Here is a 12,468-nt window from a genome sequence, read left to right as displayed (position 1 = left end):
CGCTCTAGGGAGCTCGGAGCCCACCGCCGGAGGTTGCTCCTGTGATGGCATCCCCTCTCCCCATGGGAGGATACCCTCCGTGGGGCTGAGAGCTTGTTGCCAGAGGCATGTGCGTTACGGCAAGTCAGTATCAGGAAGGGGCCCTGCACAGCAGTGAGGATCACAGGGTCGATTTAGCACAGGAAGCTGTGAAGGCAGACCTGGGGCGTTTGTGGTCCCTGTGCCACGACAGTCCCTCTGATTCATTGCATGGGGAGCTGTTCCTCTCATGTGTGACACAACGACCGCACCCCCCATCCAGTAAGCCACTGCACACGGGTGCTGAGGAAGGAGCGGGGCATCCATGGCAGCCTTTTCCTTGTGGCTTTTCCTGTCAGAAACACAAGTCCTAGCCAGCGTGGCACAGTGGATAGAGCATCAGCCCGGGGACTGAAGGCTACTGGGTTTGATTCCTGTCAAGGGCACGTACCTCTGTTGCAGGCTTGATCGCTGGTCCTGGTTGGGGTCCATGCAGGAGGCAAGCAACCCATGTCTCTCGCACGTCAATGCCTGTTCTTTAATGTCTCCAGTCTACTTGCTAAAGCTTTCTTGGAGGCAGGTATTTATCTTAAAATGGAAACCAGGGAGCTATGTCTTATTCCAACACGTTTGGAGAACTCAGGTGATACTTGGGGGTGTGGGCCTGACACCCATGTTAAGGAGCACAATATCGGATTCTGAGGCTGGGTTTGAGGAGGGAGAGCTGAAGTGTGTGTGTGTGTGTGTGTGTGTGTTTAATGGCATCATGCTGATTTCAAAGTAAAGAACAGATGGGGAGTTTGGAAGCTGTGACAGAGAGCCCAGTGTCTCCATGAAAAGTGGCATTTTCTGACCCATGGGCCAGCCCTGGCAAGGCCTTGGATGTTGGGCTGGGCTGCCGGGCTGCCCTTGGCTTAGTATCTGCCAGGCTCAGCTCACAGGTGTTGTGGTCCTTGCCAGTTTTTCCCCCGGGATGCCCGGTACCGGGTGTGACCACAGCCTGGGGATCAGAGGCAAGCCCCTTCCCGCCCCACACCCTCACCCCGCGCACTCGCACTCGGGGTGCAGATGGCGGTTTGAGACCTAGGGAAGGAAATCCCCTTCTGCCACAGCCGCCAACACACACAACCCGGGCACCGACGCTCCTCCTGGGCCTGGGAGGCAGCTCAGAGTGTGCGGCTGGCGTCTGCTTCCCATGGGTTTCGGGGCTCGGACAACACACCAGAGGGTGTAGATGGCTTCTGGGTGGAAGCACGCTCTCCGGCTCTATCTCTTTGCCGTTTCCTTCCCAAATGTCGGGGCAGCCCCTGTCTGTTCACATGTGTCATCTGTCTTTCTTTTTTCCCCCCAAAGCCACAGGGTGGCTATTTTTTTTCTTTTAATTCTGTTGTTCCGTTTCCTGATTTTTTTTACGTGAACTTTTTCTGTTGAGCTCTAACACACGTGCAGGAAACTGCACCGATAATCCGTGTACACCTTGATGCATTTTCACTTGGTGGCATTCTCAGAAGGACTTGCCCTGCATCCCAGAGGCCCCTTCCCCGTGCCCCCCGAGGCCACTCCTTCTTCCCCTGGAGGGGTTTGAGGGATGTCTGTGTGTGTGTGTGTGTTGGGGGTCTATAGCATCATGGCCCTGTTCCCCTCAGCCATGCTTCTCAGCGATCCAGGGGTAGACCTGAGGGCCTGGCCAAAATCTGGCCGTCTGTGTCTCACAAATGCATGTGCAAGAGGTGGGAGCTTAGGTGTCTTTGTGGCTGAGCCACCCGTAGAAGCTCAGTAACGCCCCCATTCCCCAACACTCCCCCCACCCGGCAAGGATGCACTGTTAAAAAAGGCCTTTGAATTAAAATGCTCATCTTCTTCCTTTTATTCTTTTGGGAGGAAAGACAATCTTTATATTTGAAATGTGTCAGATTGTCAGGCGGGATGCCAGCCCCTCCTCCCCTTTGCTAGGATTACGTGGATCCGAACGGTCCTGCTGTTTGCAGAGAATGCTCTTTCCTGTTCCCTCCCTCTGCCCCCGCCTTCCTCACAGCGGAGCCCGTTTGGAGAGATTGATGGAGTTCTTAATGCTTTGGAGACAGTCTAGGACTTTTTTCAAATGTTGGGGTCAGACTGACATGTGTGTATATATAATGATAATCGGGGCTAAACAGTCTTTTCTTTTTATAATTTATATTCGGAGACACTTTTCCTGCACGCGTACTGCCTATGACCCTTGGCTGTCTGACCTCAACAGAATGCCTTAATTTTCGTTCAGTTTACTGGGAAATGCAGTGTTTGGATCTTCGAGGAATTTTCTAAGATCCCTCCATAAACAGTTTACGGTTCTTAAAAAAACACGAGGGGGCAATAAACTAGACACTTAGGGCAGAAGTCCCTCCTGGTGAGAGCCAGCGTGCTCCTCAGTAAACATCCGCCTCTCTCCACGGTCCCTCCGACCCAGAAACACAGTAAGACAGGCCAAACCCTCGCTGCCAACGGCTCTACACAATCCATAAACTAAAATGTAGCGGATTTACTGGGTAATTTCGAAGATGATGAGGGATTCAAGTTTGCAAGCCATCAGCATTGAATCAGAACTAAAATACAAAAAAAATCAATTACCAAGCGGAATAGAGTGATGATCTGCTTAGCGATACATGTTTATAGCTCCTTGCCCCGTATCGTTTCTGGCTATTGAGAAATGGGCTATGGGTACGAAACGGTTCCACGTGGGGAGGATGAGGGTGGCTTGTGGTACAAGGAATAACGAGATCGTCTTACGTAGTTTGATGTCACAAGGCAAGAGGCCTGTGTGGCCGAACTCGGGTGTCCAGTCCCCCTGAGTGTGTCCTCTTTGCCTTTGGGCAGAGAGTGGCCTTGTCCGGGGTCCCGCTGGCAGGCGGCCTGAAGGGATGAAGCGCGGAGAGGCTGGCGGGCAGGGTGTTTCCTGAGCGATCTGACGGATTACCAGGGTCCGGGGAGTCCCTTCCCTGCTCTGAACCCCTCTCTGTCCTTTAGGCCTGTGCCCACCGCTGGAAGAACATCTTCTACGAAACAGACCACATCCTGCCCCATGGCTTCTGTTACATCATCCCGTCCAACCTCCAGGCCAAAGGCAGGACGCTGATCCCTTGCTATGAAGGTGAGCGCTCTGGGTTCTCCCACACCCTCTACCCATGTGGTGCCCTAAACACCCCCCCCCCCCACCCAGCACTTCCCCCAGCTTTCCAATCTCTAACAGGAGGGCAGCACTGTGTCCCCAGGTGGCCTCTTGGTCCTGCCCAGGTAATGAGGAGGGTGGGAAGGGGGTCACGGTTCCGGGCCCTGCCCAGCCTTGCCCATCTCTGCCCCAGAGACCCTGGTGCTTGCCACGCTTCATGAAGTCTCTGAGATCAAAATTCACCCAGTCCCAGCCAAGGTGCCGGATAGAACTCTTGGTTTCCTGGTCCTGCCAGATGCTGTGTGACCTTGGGGAACTTGCTTTCTGTCTCTGGGCCTCCGTTTCCTCACCTGAAAATTCAGAGGTTGGCTCAGAGAGTCTCCACAGTTCTGTGGAGCTCTCGGATGGACATGAGGCTCCTGACGTCCCCCTGGCCACACCCCTGGACAAATGCCCGGAGGCAGGGGACAGAGATTTCCCAGGATTCAGTTTCATAACATCAGAAGTCTGACTTCCCTCTTGTCTGGTCCGTGCACCCTGTCGGAGGCCTGAGAATTGGGTGCGCCCTCAGCCCCGTGTTAGAGCTGCTCCCCAGGGGCTGCTGGGCCCCGGGGGACCCACTGAGTCAGCTGTTGTTTAGTTGAGTTGAACTTGGCTTTAGGGATCCAGAAAAGGCTGTCATTTTCTCCTGTTGTGTAGCTTGCACACTCAACGTTTTCTGAGCCCGATTCTGAGTGAGCTAGAACCCGTTTCCCCTCTAAGACTGGCTGTTGTATTTTAATTCTCCCCCTGATTTGTTTGTTTGGACAGAAGTCTCAACTCGCCCGCCCGTGTCCTCATTCCTTTGGGCCTCCCTGGGTTTTCCCAGGTTTCAAATTCTGCGGCCACCAAAGAGGGTGCTGAGAAACGCTGGCTGGACACCTGCACTTTCCTGCCTCAGGGAGGACCCTCCAGGCCCTGATGGGGACTCAGGTGACCTGAGCAGGGTGTTGGGTGACATGGCCCTGGAGAGCAGCTGGCAGGGTCCCTGCAGGGGCCACGGGCTCTCTCCTTCCCTGAGGACGAGCCTTCTCCCCAATGTCAGCATTTGCTCAGCTGGCGGGGCCACACAGGGACTTTGACCTCTGACCCTGCTTATCGCTATATTGCCCCCATCGAAGAAAAACTTCATCTGAAATATAGATGATACTGTAATCAGTCAAGAGGGAGGGATAGGTAGTATAAATACATAAATTACGGGTCAAAGCTGTATTCTGCCTGCCCAGTGTATTCCTCCGGGATCAAAGAATGAGCTAGGACATGGAAGCATGTCTGTGTGTGTGTATATGTGTGCGTGTGTGTGTGTGTCCCCAGGGGGAAGGAGGACCGGGAGCAGTAAGAGGGTGGGGTTGGGGTGCGGAGTGTTGAGGTAGAAGTGCTGCCTTTTAGAACAACTGGGGATTGAACAGAACATTTCTGTGGTTCTTGGTCCATAAGAGGCCGGGGGTGGCAGGAGCTCAGATTTCTCCAGAAGACTAGAACGGCAGGGTGGGGCACGCAGACCTCAGTTAGGGCTCTTGTCTGTGCTCTGTTGGTTTTGGGGATCTTCCTCCCTGTGTTGTAGTCTACACTAAACCTACATTGGCTCTGAAGGCAACCATTATTTCCTCTTAATGTGGAAAAATTCGGTGACGCAGGCTCTCTACTCACTGGGTGGGGATCGCATCATGATTAAGAACAACGGAAGTAGGGTAGGGTTTGACGTGACCCTTCAAATATCACGTAGGCCAGCCCGTCTTTGTTGAGGTCTAGAGATGTGGTGTGGCTTCCTCAAGGCCAAGTTTTTCTTTCCATTCTGTTATTCAGATGCCACACAATGGAGAGTAGCCTGGTGGCCAAGAGCGTAGACTCGGACCTGGCTGCCAGAGTTCAGTGGCACGTGTTAATGGTGTGACTTCAGTTGAGTTATTTACGTCTTTGCGCGTAGCCCCCCTCAAAGGGCTGTGATGAGGATTGAGTTAATATTTGTCCGTTCTTAGAACACTGCCTGGCATGTATGTGCTGATGTACTACATGCTAAGTATTCGTATGCTAACATACCATACTAGAGGCCCGATGCACGAAATTCGTGCAAGAGTAGGCCTTTTCCCCGGCTGCTGGCACCAGCTTCCCTCTGGCACCCGGGACCCTGGCTTCATCCAGAAGGTCGTCTGGTCTAATTAGCATATGATGCTTTTATTATTATAGATTATGGGCTAATTTTATTTTTTTATACCAAGCAAGTGTTTGTTAAATCACCATGAAGTGACTAATTTGTCTATTAGGAATAGAGTCTGTGTAAGCTTATTAAGTTAGATACTGTGCTCAGTGCCTGATAGATAAAACCCAAGTCTCAGATAGTAAGAAGTTTCCCATCTATAGGGGAGAACAGAGAGGGAACACAGTGTTTCAAAAGTGAGAGAGCTGTGCGTGGGATGGAGAATCCCGTGCCGGGTGCCTCTCCCCAAGGGCCCGCGCTGCATCCAAGTTCCAGTTGGCACTCGGGCAGAATTATTTTATTTTACGACTGGAAAAACTGAGACCCGTGTAGAGTCTACGGCCTGGTGGGGCCCATAGAGGAAGAATGGTGGGAGTCCACAGGTGGGCATGGCGGCCGGTGCAGGTCAGGGGGAGGGGTTTCACTTCCTGGGGAATAGCAGAGAGACCACGGGAGGGGTGGGATGCTTGTTCAGACCTGCTCGTCGCTGCTTCTGTCTTTGCGGCCACAGGCCTGTGGCTGGACCCTCGGTGGGACTGGATGCGGTGATGGCTCTATTGCATTTACTTCTTGGGGCGGGGGTAGGAGCGGGGAGGATGATGAGGAAACTCAGGTGACAGTACCCAGGAAGACCACACATTGTTCTGTAATTGTGGCCTCATTGCAGGCCCCGTGAGGGTTCGCTGTGCTCTCTTCAGAGCGTAGCAAGGTTGGTTTAATTACGGAAAGCCTCTAAGTGTGTGGGCACCCGTCCAAATGTCTCAGACTTTTGAATTCTTAAAAAATTGGTCTTTGGTTTGGCACAAGGGCCTTTTTCTCATGACTTTTCAGGTGCTTCCTGTTTCTGGTTTGGTGGGAAATGCTATCAGAATATCCTGTTTGGAACCGGGAAATGTAGAGGGAATAGGAAACAAAAATGAATTTAGGGCAAAGTAAAATACAGGAGTGGAGCCTACCCTTAAGTCAAACCATTTCGTCCACGTTCAATACAAGCTCGGCATCGTCACCGCCATCTGTTGCTGGTTTTAGCAGAATCTGCGAGAAACCCAGAGGTTCGTTGGGGATGACATATGTGGGGAAAACTTTGCAAATCGAGGAGCAAGCACTGTAAAATATTAGTTGCTGTTAGCCAAGGCATGATAGTTGAGGACTCCCAAAAGTCGTCAGGGCATTGATAAAATCATCAGATACAGAAATTTCTTTCATCCTCGAACCTATTGAAACAGGAAGCCGGAGGTTGGCCGGAGGGGGGCTGTATAAAAGTCATCTTTTTATTGTGATAGATCAGCCTCACTAATATGGAATAATTTGAGAGCAGCTCAGCTGCATTAACAAAAACGTGTTCCCGATGAAACCCTGACAAATGTAATTAGGGTGCCAGTGTCTATGAGACCTACTTTCAGAATCTGGCTTTATCACCGAGTTATCCCTGTGATTGCACCCATCGCTGGGTGACTTTGGGCAAACCCCTTGACCCTCAGCGCCCTCATCTGTAAAATGGGAGCGATCAAGCCCTCCGTAAGAGGTATTTGAGGTATATAATGTGCTTAACACAGTTCCTAGCTCAGAGTGAGCATTCAATAAATGTGAATTTTCTCATTAACTTTGAAGTACCATAATAGAATTCTTAAACATTCTCAGAAGGAATCTAGCAGATTCTGCTTTAATGGGTAATGGAGGTTAGAAAGCTGGGTATTACTAAAATGATGCTAAGACTTCTTGAAAAGATGACCATTTCTTAAATATTTGCAGAGTTGATTTGCTTGTTAAACTCTCTCTTTTTTTTTTTAGTAGATGATCTACTTTATTACCAGGGTGTGGTTGTGCTGGCCTTTTATTCCCTATTTGTTTTGCATCTCCAAGGACAGCGATCATTTCTAGGGAAGGGAATAGATCACCCATTCAGATGTGAAGGTCTTTTGAAATCTCCCTTCTAATGTTGGAGGCTATGGCTCCCCAGGGGATAAAAATCAATCGAGAGCCATTTACAAATGAAAAGCATTTTAGGTTTTTGTTTTGTTGTGTTTTGTTTTGTAGATAAGTCTAAATTGATCCCTGTAAAAATTAAGGACAAAACTCCCATAGATTTTTATTAAAGAATATTTATATAGGATTTTATGGTTTCCAAAGAGTTTTCATAAACATGATCTCATTTAAGTAAATATAGCAAACATTTGAAAAGGGATGCAATTAGCCCAGTGAACTTCACTAGCTCCATCCTGACAACTCCCTGAGACCCTGCCCCAGCCAAATCACGCTTTGTTTGAGACTTGAGACCCTTTCGGTGCCAGCCAGGCTGGGCCCTCTTGCAGTCTTTCTTAAAAAACTCCTGAGGAATCCTGGTCAAGCTGGGACGGTGTCAGGGATGTATAGGAAGAAACTGAATTATGTGGCTTCAGGGCAAGGGCTGGAGGGATGACTGCCCTTGTCCCTGTGTTGGCGTGGCCAATGGGTGCCATCTTTCCTGTGTTGAGCCCTCCCCCATCACGTCCGAATCTGAATCTGCATTAACCTGGTGAACACCACTTGTCCCACAGTGGTGACTCCCTTAGACCTGCCTCACTCAGCTCACATACCACCTGAGACTCTTTCAGTGGTTGAGCCTGTCAGGCAGCTGGCAGGTGGTGGCAGGTCTTGGGGTGCCTGGTGCCTTTTGTCGACCTGCCCCAGGCCCAGTACTGGTGGCAACTGGCCTCAGATTGCAGTGTGGCCTCTCCCATGCACACCCGGGTGTAGCACAAGCAGCTACCAACTGTAGATCACTCTGTAGCTTCTAACAGGTAGTTCCAGGGTGGTCACAGGTAGTGTCTGACATCAACCTACACTGAAGCTCCTTCCAAGAGCCCTAGAACCAGCACACCTGGTGGCTGACTACAGACCACAACAGAGCACCACCGGATTAGCTCCACAAGTGGCACACCCAAAGGATAGTTTCAGTAGGCACCAGACCCTACTGGGGCAATTCCTGCACCATGGGGCCATGGCCAGTCTTCACAGTCAGGGCCAATCTCATCTGCTGACATGCTAACAGCAGTCGAAGCACAAGTACAACAAATGGCCCACACAACGGACACTCCTGGAGCACCCAGCTCAGGTGGCCCCGGAGACTGGGCCCCATAGGACAGTTACTTCCTAAGCCCACCCTTCCAAAAACTGGGAGATGTAGCAAATATACCTAATATGTAGAGACACAGAGGAACAGCCAAAATGCGGATGAAGACACATGGCCCAAAGGAAAGAACAGAAGATATCGCCAGAAAAAGAACTAAATGACATGGAGGCAAGCAATATACCAGATACAGAGTTTAAAACATTAAAATGTCCATATTACCCAAGGTCATTTAAAGATTCAATGCAATTCCTATCAAATACCAATTGCCCTTTTTACAGATCTAGAACAAATCCAAGAATTTAACCGCAGAGGACTCTGAAGAGCACAGTGATTTTGAGAAAGAAAAATAAAGTTGAAGGTATAACGCTACCTAATATCAAACTATACTATCAAAACAGCATGGTGCTAGCATGAGTGCAGACATGTAAGTCAATGGAACGGACGAAAGAGCCCAGAAATAAACCCACATCCATATGATCAATTAATATATGATGGAGGCAAGAATATACAATGGGGTAAAGACAGTTTCTTCAAAAAATGGTGTTGGAAAAATTAGACACATGTGAAAAATTGAAACTAGACCACCTTCTTACACCACATATAAGGATCAGCTGAAAATGGAATAGAAACTTAAATGAAAAACCTGAAACCATAAAATACCTAGAAAAAATACAGGCAGTAACCCTCTGATATTGTTCTGAGTAATATTCTTTTCTGATATATCATCTTAGGCAAGGGAAACAAAAGAAAAAATATAAACAAATGGGACTAGATGAAACTAAAAAGTTTTTGCACAGCAGAGGAAACTTTCAACAAAACAAAAAGACAACTTATTGAATAGGAGAAGATATTTGCCAATGATATCTGAGAAGATGTTAATATCCAAAATTTACAAAGAATTCATATAACTTAACACAAAAAAACAACAAACAAAAAACAATTCAACAAAAAAATGGGCAGAGGACCTGAATAGACACTCCTCCAAAGAGGTCGTACAGGTGGCCAATAGGCAAATGAAAAAACGCTTAAAATCACTAATCATTAGAGAAATGAAAATTAACACTACGATGAGCTATTACCTCACACCTGTCAGAATGGCTGTCATCAATAAATCAACCAACAGCCAGTGTTGGTGAGGATGTGGAGAAAGTGAACGCTCATGCACTGTTGGTGGGAATGCAGATTTGTTTAGCCTCTATGAAAAACAGTGTGGAGGTTCCTCAAAAAATTAAAAATAGAACTACCCTATAGCCTAGGAATTTCACTTCTGGATAGTATCTATCCGAAGAAATCCAAAACATTAATTCAAAAAGATCTGTGCACCCCTATGTTCATTGCAGCTTTATTTATTACAATAGCCAAGGTATGGAAGCAACCCAAGGACCAACAATAGACCATTGGGTAAAGAAGTGGTACATATATGCAATGGAATATTACTTGGCCTTAAAAAATGAAATCTTAACCATTCGTGACAACGTGGATGGACCTAGAAGGTATTAAGCTGAGTCAAGTAAGTCAAAGACAAATACTGTATGATTTCACTTTTGTGGAATCTGAAGAACAAAATAAGGAACAAACAAAACAGACACAACAGACACAGACTCATAGATACAGAGAACAGGCTGAGGGTGCCAGAGGGGAAGTGGTTTGGGGGCTGGGTGAAAAGGGTGAATGGGCTGAGAAGCACAAATTAGTAGTTACGACATAGTCACGGGGCTGTAAAATACAGAATAGGGGATGTAGTCAATATTGTAATAACTGTGTGTAGAGCCAGGTGGGTGCTAGAATTATTGTGGGTGGGATGGCGTCATTTCATAAATTATATGATGGTCTGACCACTGTGCGGTACACCTGAAACTAATATAAAATAATATTGAATGTCAAAAAAAAAAATATTGGGCTCACAGAGGAATTCACTTTATATGTTCATTTACTCCTTACATTTTATATCTTTAATATTTATTAGTTCATTTAAAAAAATAATGAAAAAGTCTCAGTTTTGAATTATGGCCAGTAAAGGCAGAGAGGGACCCTGAGGAGGGAGAGGAAGGGTGGCTGGAGGGCACAGCCAGGTCTAGAGGAGGAGGCCAAGTCTCTGGCAGTGGCTCTCAGGGTCCAGGGAGCCCCATGAAAGTCTTTCCTTTGGTGCCAAGGATTTTTATCTTGGACACAAATATAGTCTACTATAGGCCCGGTGCATGAAATTCGTGCCCTTGGGCGAGGGAGTGTCCCTTAGCCCAGCCTGTACCCTCTCCAATCTTGGACCCCTCGGGGGATGTCTTACTGCCAGTTTAGGTCTTGATCCCTCTCACAATCCGGACTGCTGGCTCCCAGCCACTTGCCTGCCTGCCTGCCTGATTGCCTCTAACTGCTTCTGCCTGCCAGCTGATCAACACCTAACTGCTCCCCCTGGCCCAGTGTCGCCCCCAACTGTCCTCCCCTGCTGGCCTGATCGCCCACAGCTGCCCTCCCCTGCAGGCCATCTTCTGGCAGTCATCTTATGACAACATGGGGGTGGCCATCTTATGAGGACATCGCAGTCAATTTGCATATTACCTCTTTATTATATAGGCCAGCCACTGTCCTGCCTGCCTGCCTGATTGCCTCTAACTGCTTCTGCCTGCCAGCTGATCAACACCTAACTGCTCCCCTGCTGGCCCAGTCGCCCCCAACTGTCCTCCCCTGCTGGCCTGATCGCCCACAGCTGCCCTCCCCTGCAGGCCATCTTCTGGCAGTCATCTTATGACAACATGGGGGTGGCCATCTTATGAGGACATCGCAGTCAATTTGCATATTACCTCTTTATTATATAGGCTACTTCAAACATGTGTCCATACGTTGTGTGGAATTACTGGTTGCTTAAACGGCCTCAATACTTTCCTTATGGATGTCCAAATGTTATGAGTCGCCTCTTCTATATTTGCATATCTGTGTGATGGGTATTTAAGGTTTTATTCCTCTCAGAGAAACGAACAGATTCAGATTCACCTAACATGAATCAAGCACCTACTGAGAGCCAGGTGTTGTGCCAACATGTATGTTCTTACTGAGCAATCACATCATTTTGTGGCACCTGTTCTTATCCCCATTGTACAGATGTGAAAACTGAGGGAGGTTGATGAAGGTCATGGATTTTTTAAGCAGAGGTAGGTTGCTGGCTTTTTTTAAAAAAATATATATTTTATTGATTTTTTACAGAGAGGAAGGGAGAGGGATAGAGAGTTAGAAACATCGAAGAGAGAAAAACATCGACCAGCTGCCTCTTGCACACTCCCCACTGGGGATGCGCCTGTAACCAAGGTACATGCCCTTGACCAGAATCGAACCTGGGACCCTTGAGTCTGTAGTCCAACGCTCTATCCGCTGAGCCAAACCAGTTAGGGCTGGCTTTTAAGTTCACAGTATTTTTTTTTGTACTTCCTGTTCTGTTGGGGTGTGGATTTTCTGTGTGATTACTGGGGAGCCCAGAGAAAAGTTTCCTATTCTTTTGTCATCATTTTATTTTAGGAAGGTTTAGGATACTACATTAAAGACTTTTCAGGCCTTGCTGCAGTCCCAGCAGGTACACGGGGCCTGATAATAAAATTTTCCTGGGCGGCTGTTCTGCATCCTTCCTACTCTGAGCGTTTGGTTCTAATCTCTGAACAGTGATTTGACTTTCCATGTGTTAGTGGTTCCATAGCTTTTTAGCTTTGGGAAGAAAGTGAATTCTACTTTCTTCCCAGAGCTGGAGTTGCCGCTGAAGTAGGGCCACTTTTTTGGAGGGATAAAAAAATAGCACCATGCACAGTCTTGGTCAGTGTGGGCTGCGTAACAAATACCAGAGACTGGGTGACTTAAGGCAACAAGCGTTTGTTTCTCCCAGTTCTAGAGGCTGGGAAGTCCCAGATCAAGGCTCTGGCGGGTGTCTGGTGAGGGCCCCTTTCCTGATTCATAGGTGGCTGTCTTCTTATCTTA

At 48.2% G+C, this 12,468-nt stretch overlaps 1 protein-coding gene across 1 annotated transcript in view; it reads left to right on the top strand.

Moving 5' to 3' along the window:
* Window positions 1–12,468, top strand: part of ITGA9 (integrin subunit alpha 9) — a 257,076-nt gene that overhangs the window by 4,930 nt on the left and 239,678 nt on the right. Inside the window, exon 3 of the mRNA XM_015564847.1 lies at window positions 3,022–3,145. Within this exon, the coding sequence (XP_015420333.1) occupies window positions 3,022–3,145 (124 nt within the window). The remainder of the gene's footprint in view (window positions 1–3,021; window positions 3,146–12,468) is intronic.

Source organism: Myotis davidii, unplaced genomic scaffold (genome assembly GCF_000327345.1).
Source record: "Myotis davidii unplaced genomic scaffold, ASM32734v1 scaffold81, whole genome shotgun sequence".
Lineage (NCBI taxonomy): Eukaryota > Metazoa > Chordata > Mammalia > Chiroptera > Vespertilionidae > Myotis > Myotis davidii.
This window is presented reverse-complemented; position numbering and strand designations above follow the sequence as displayed.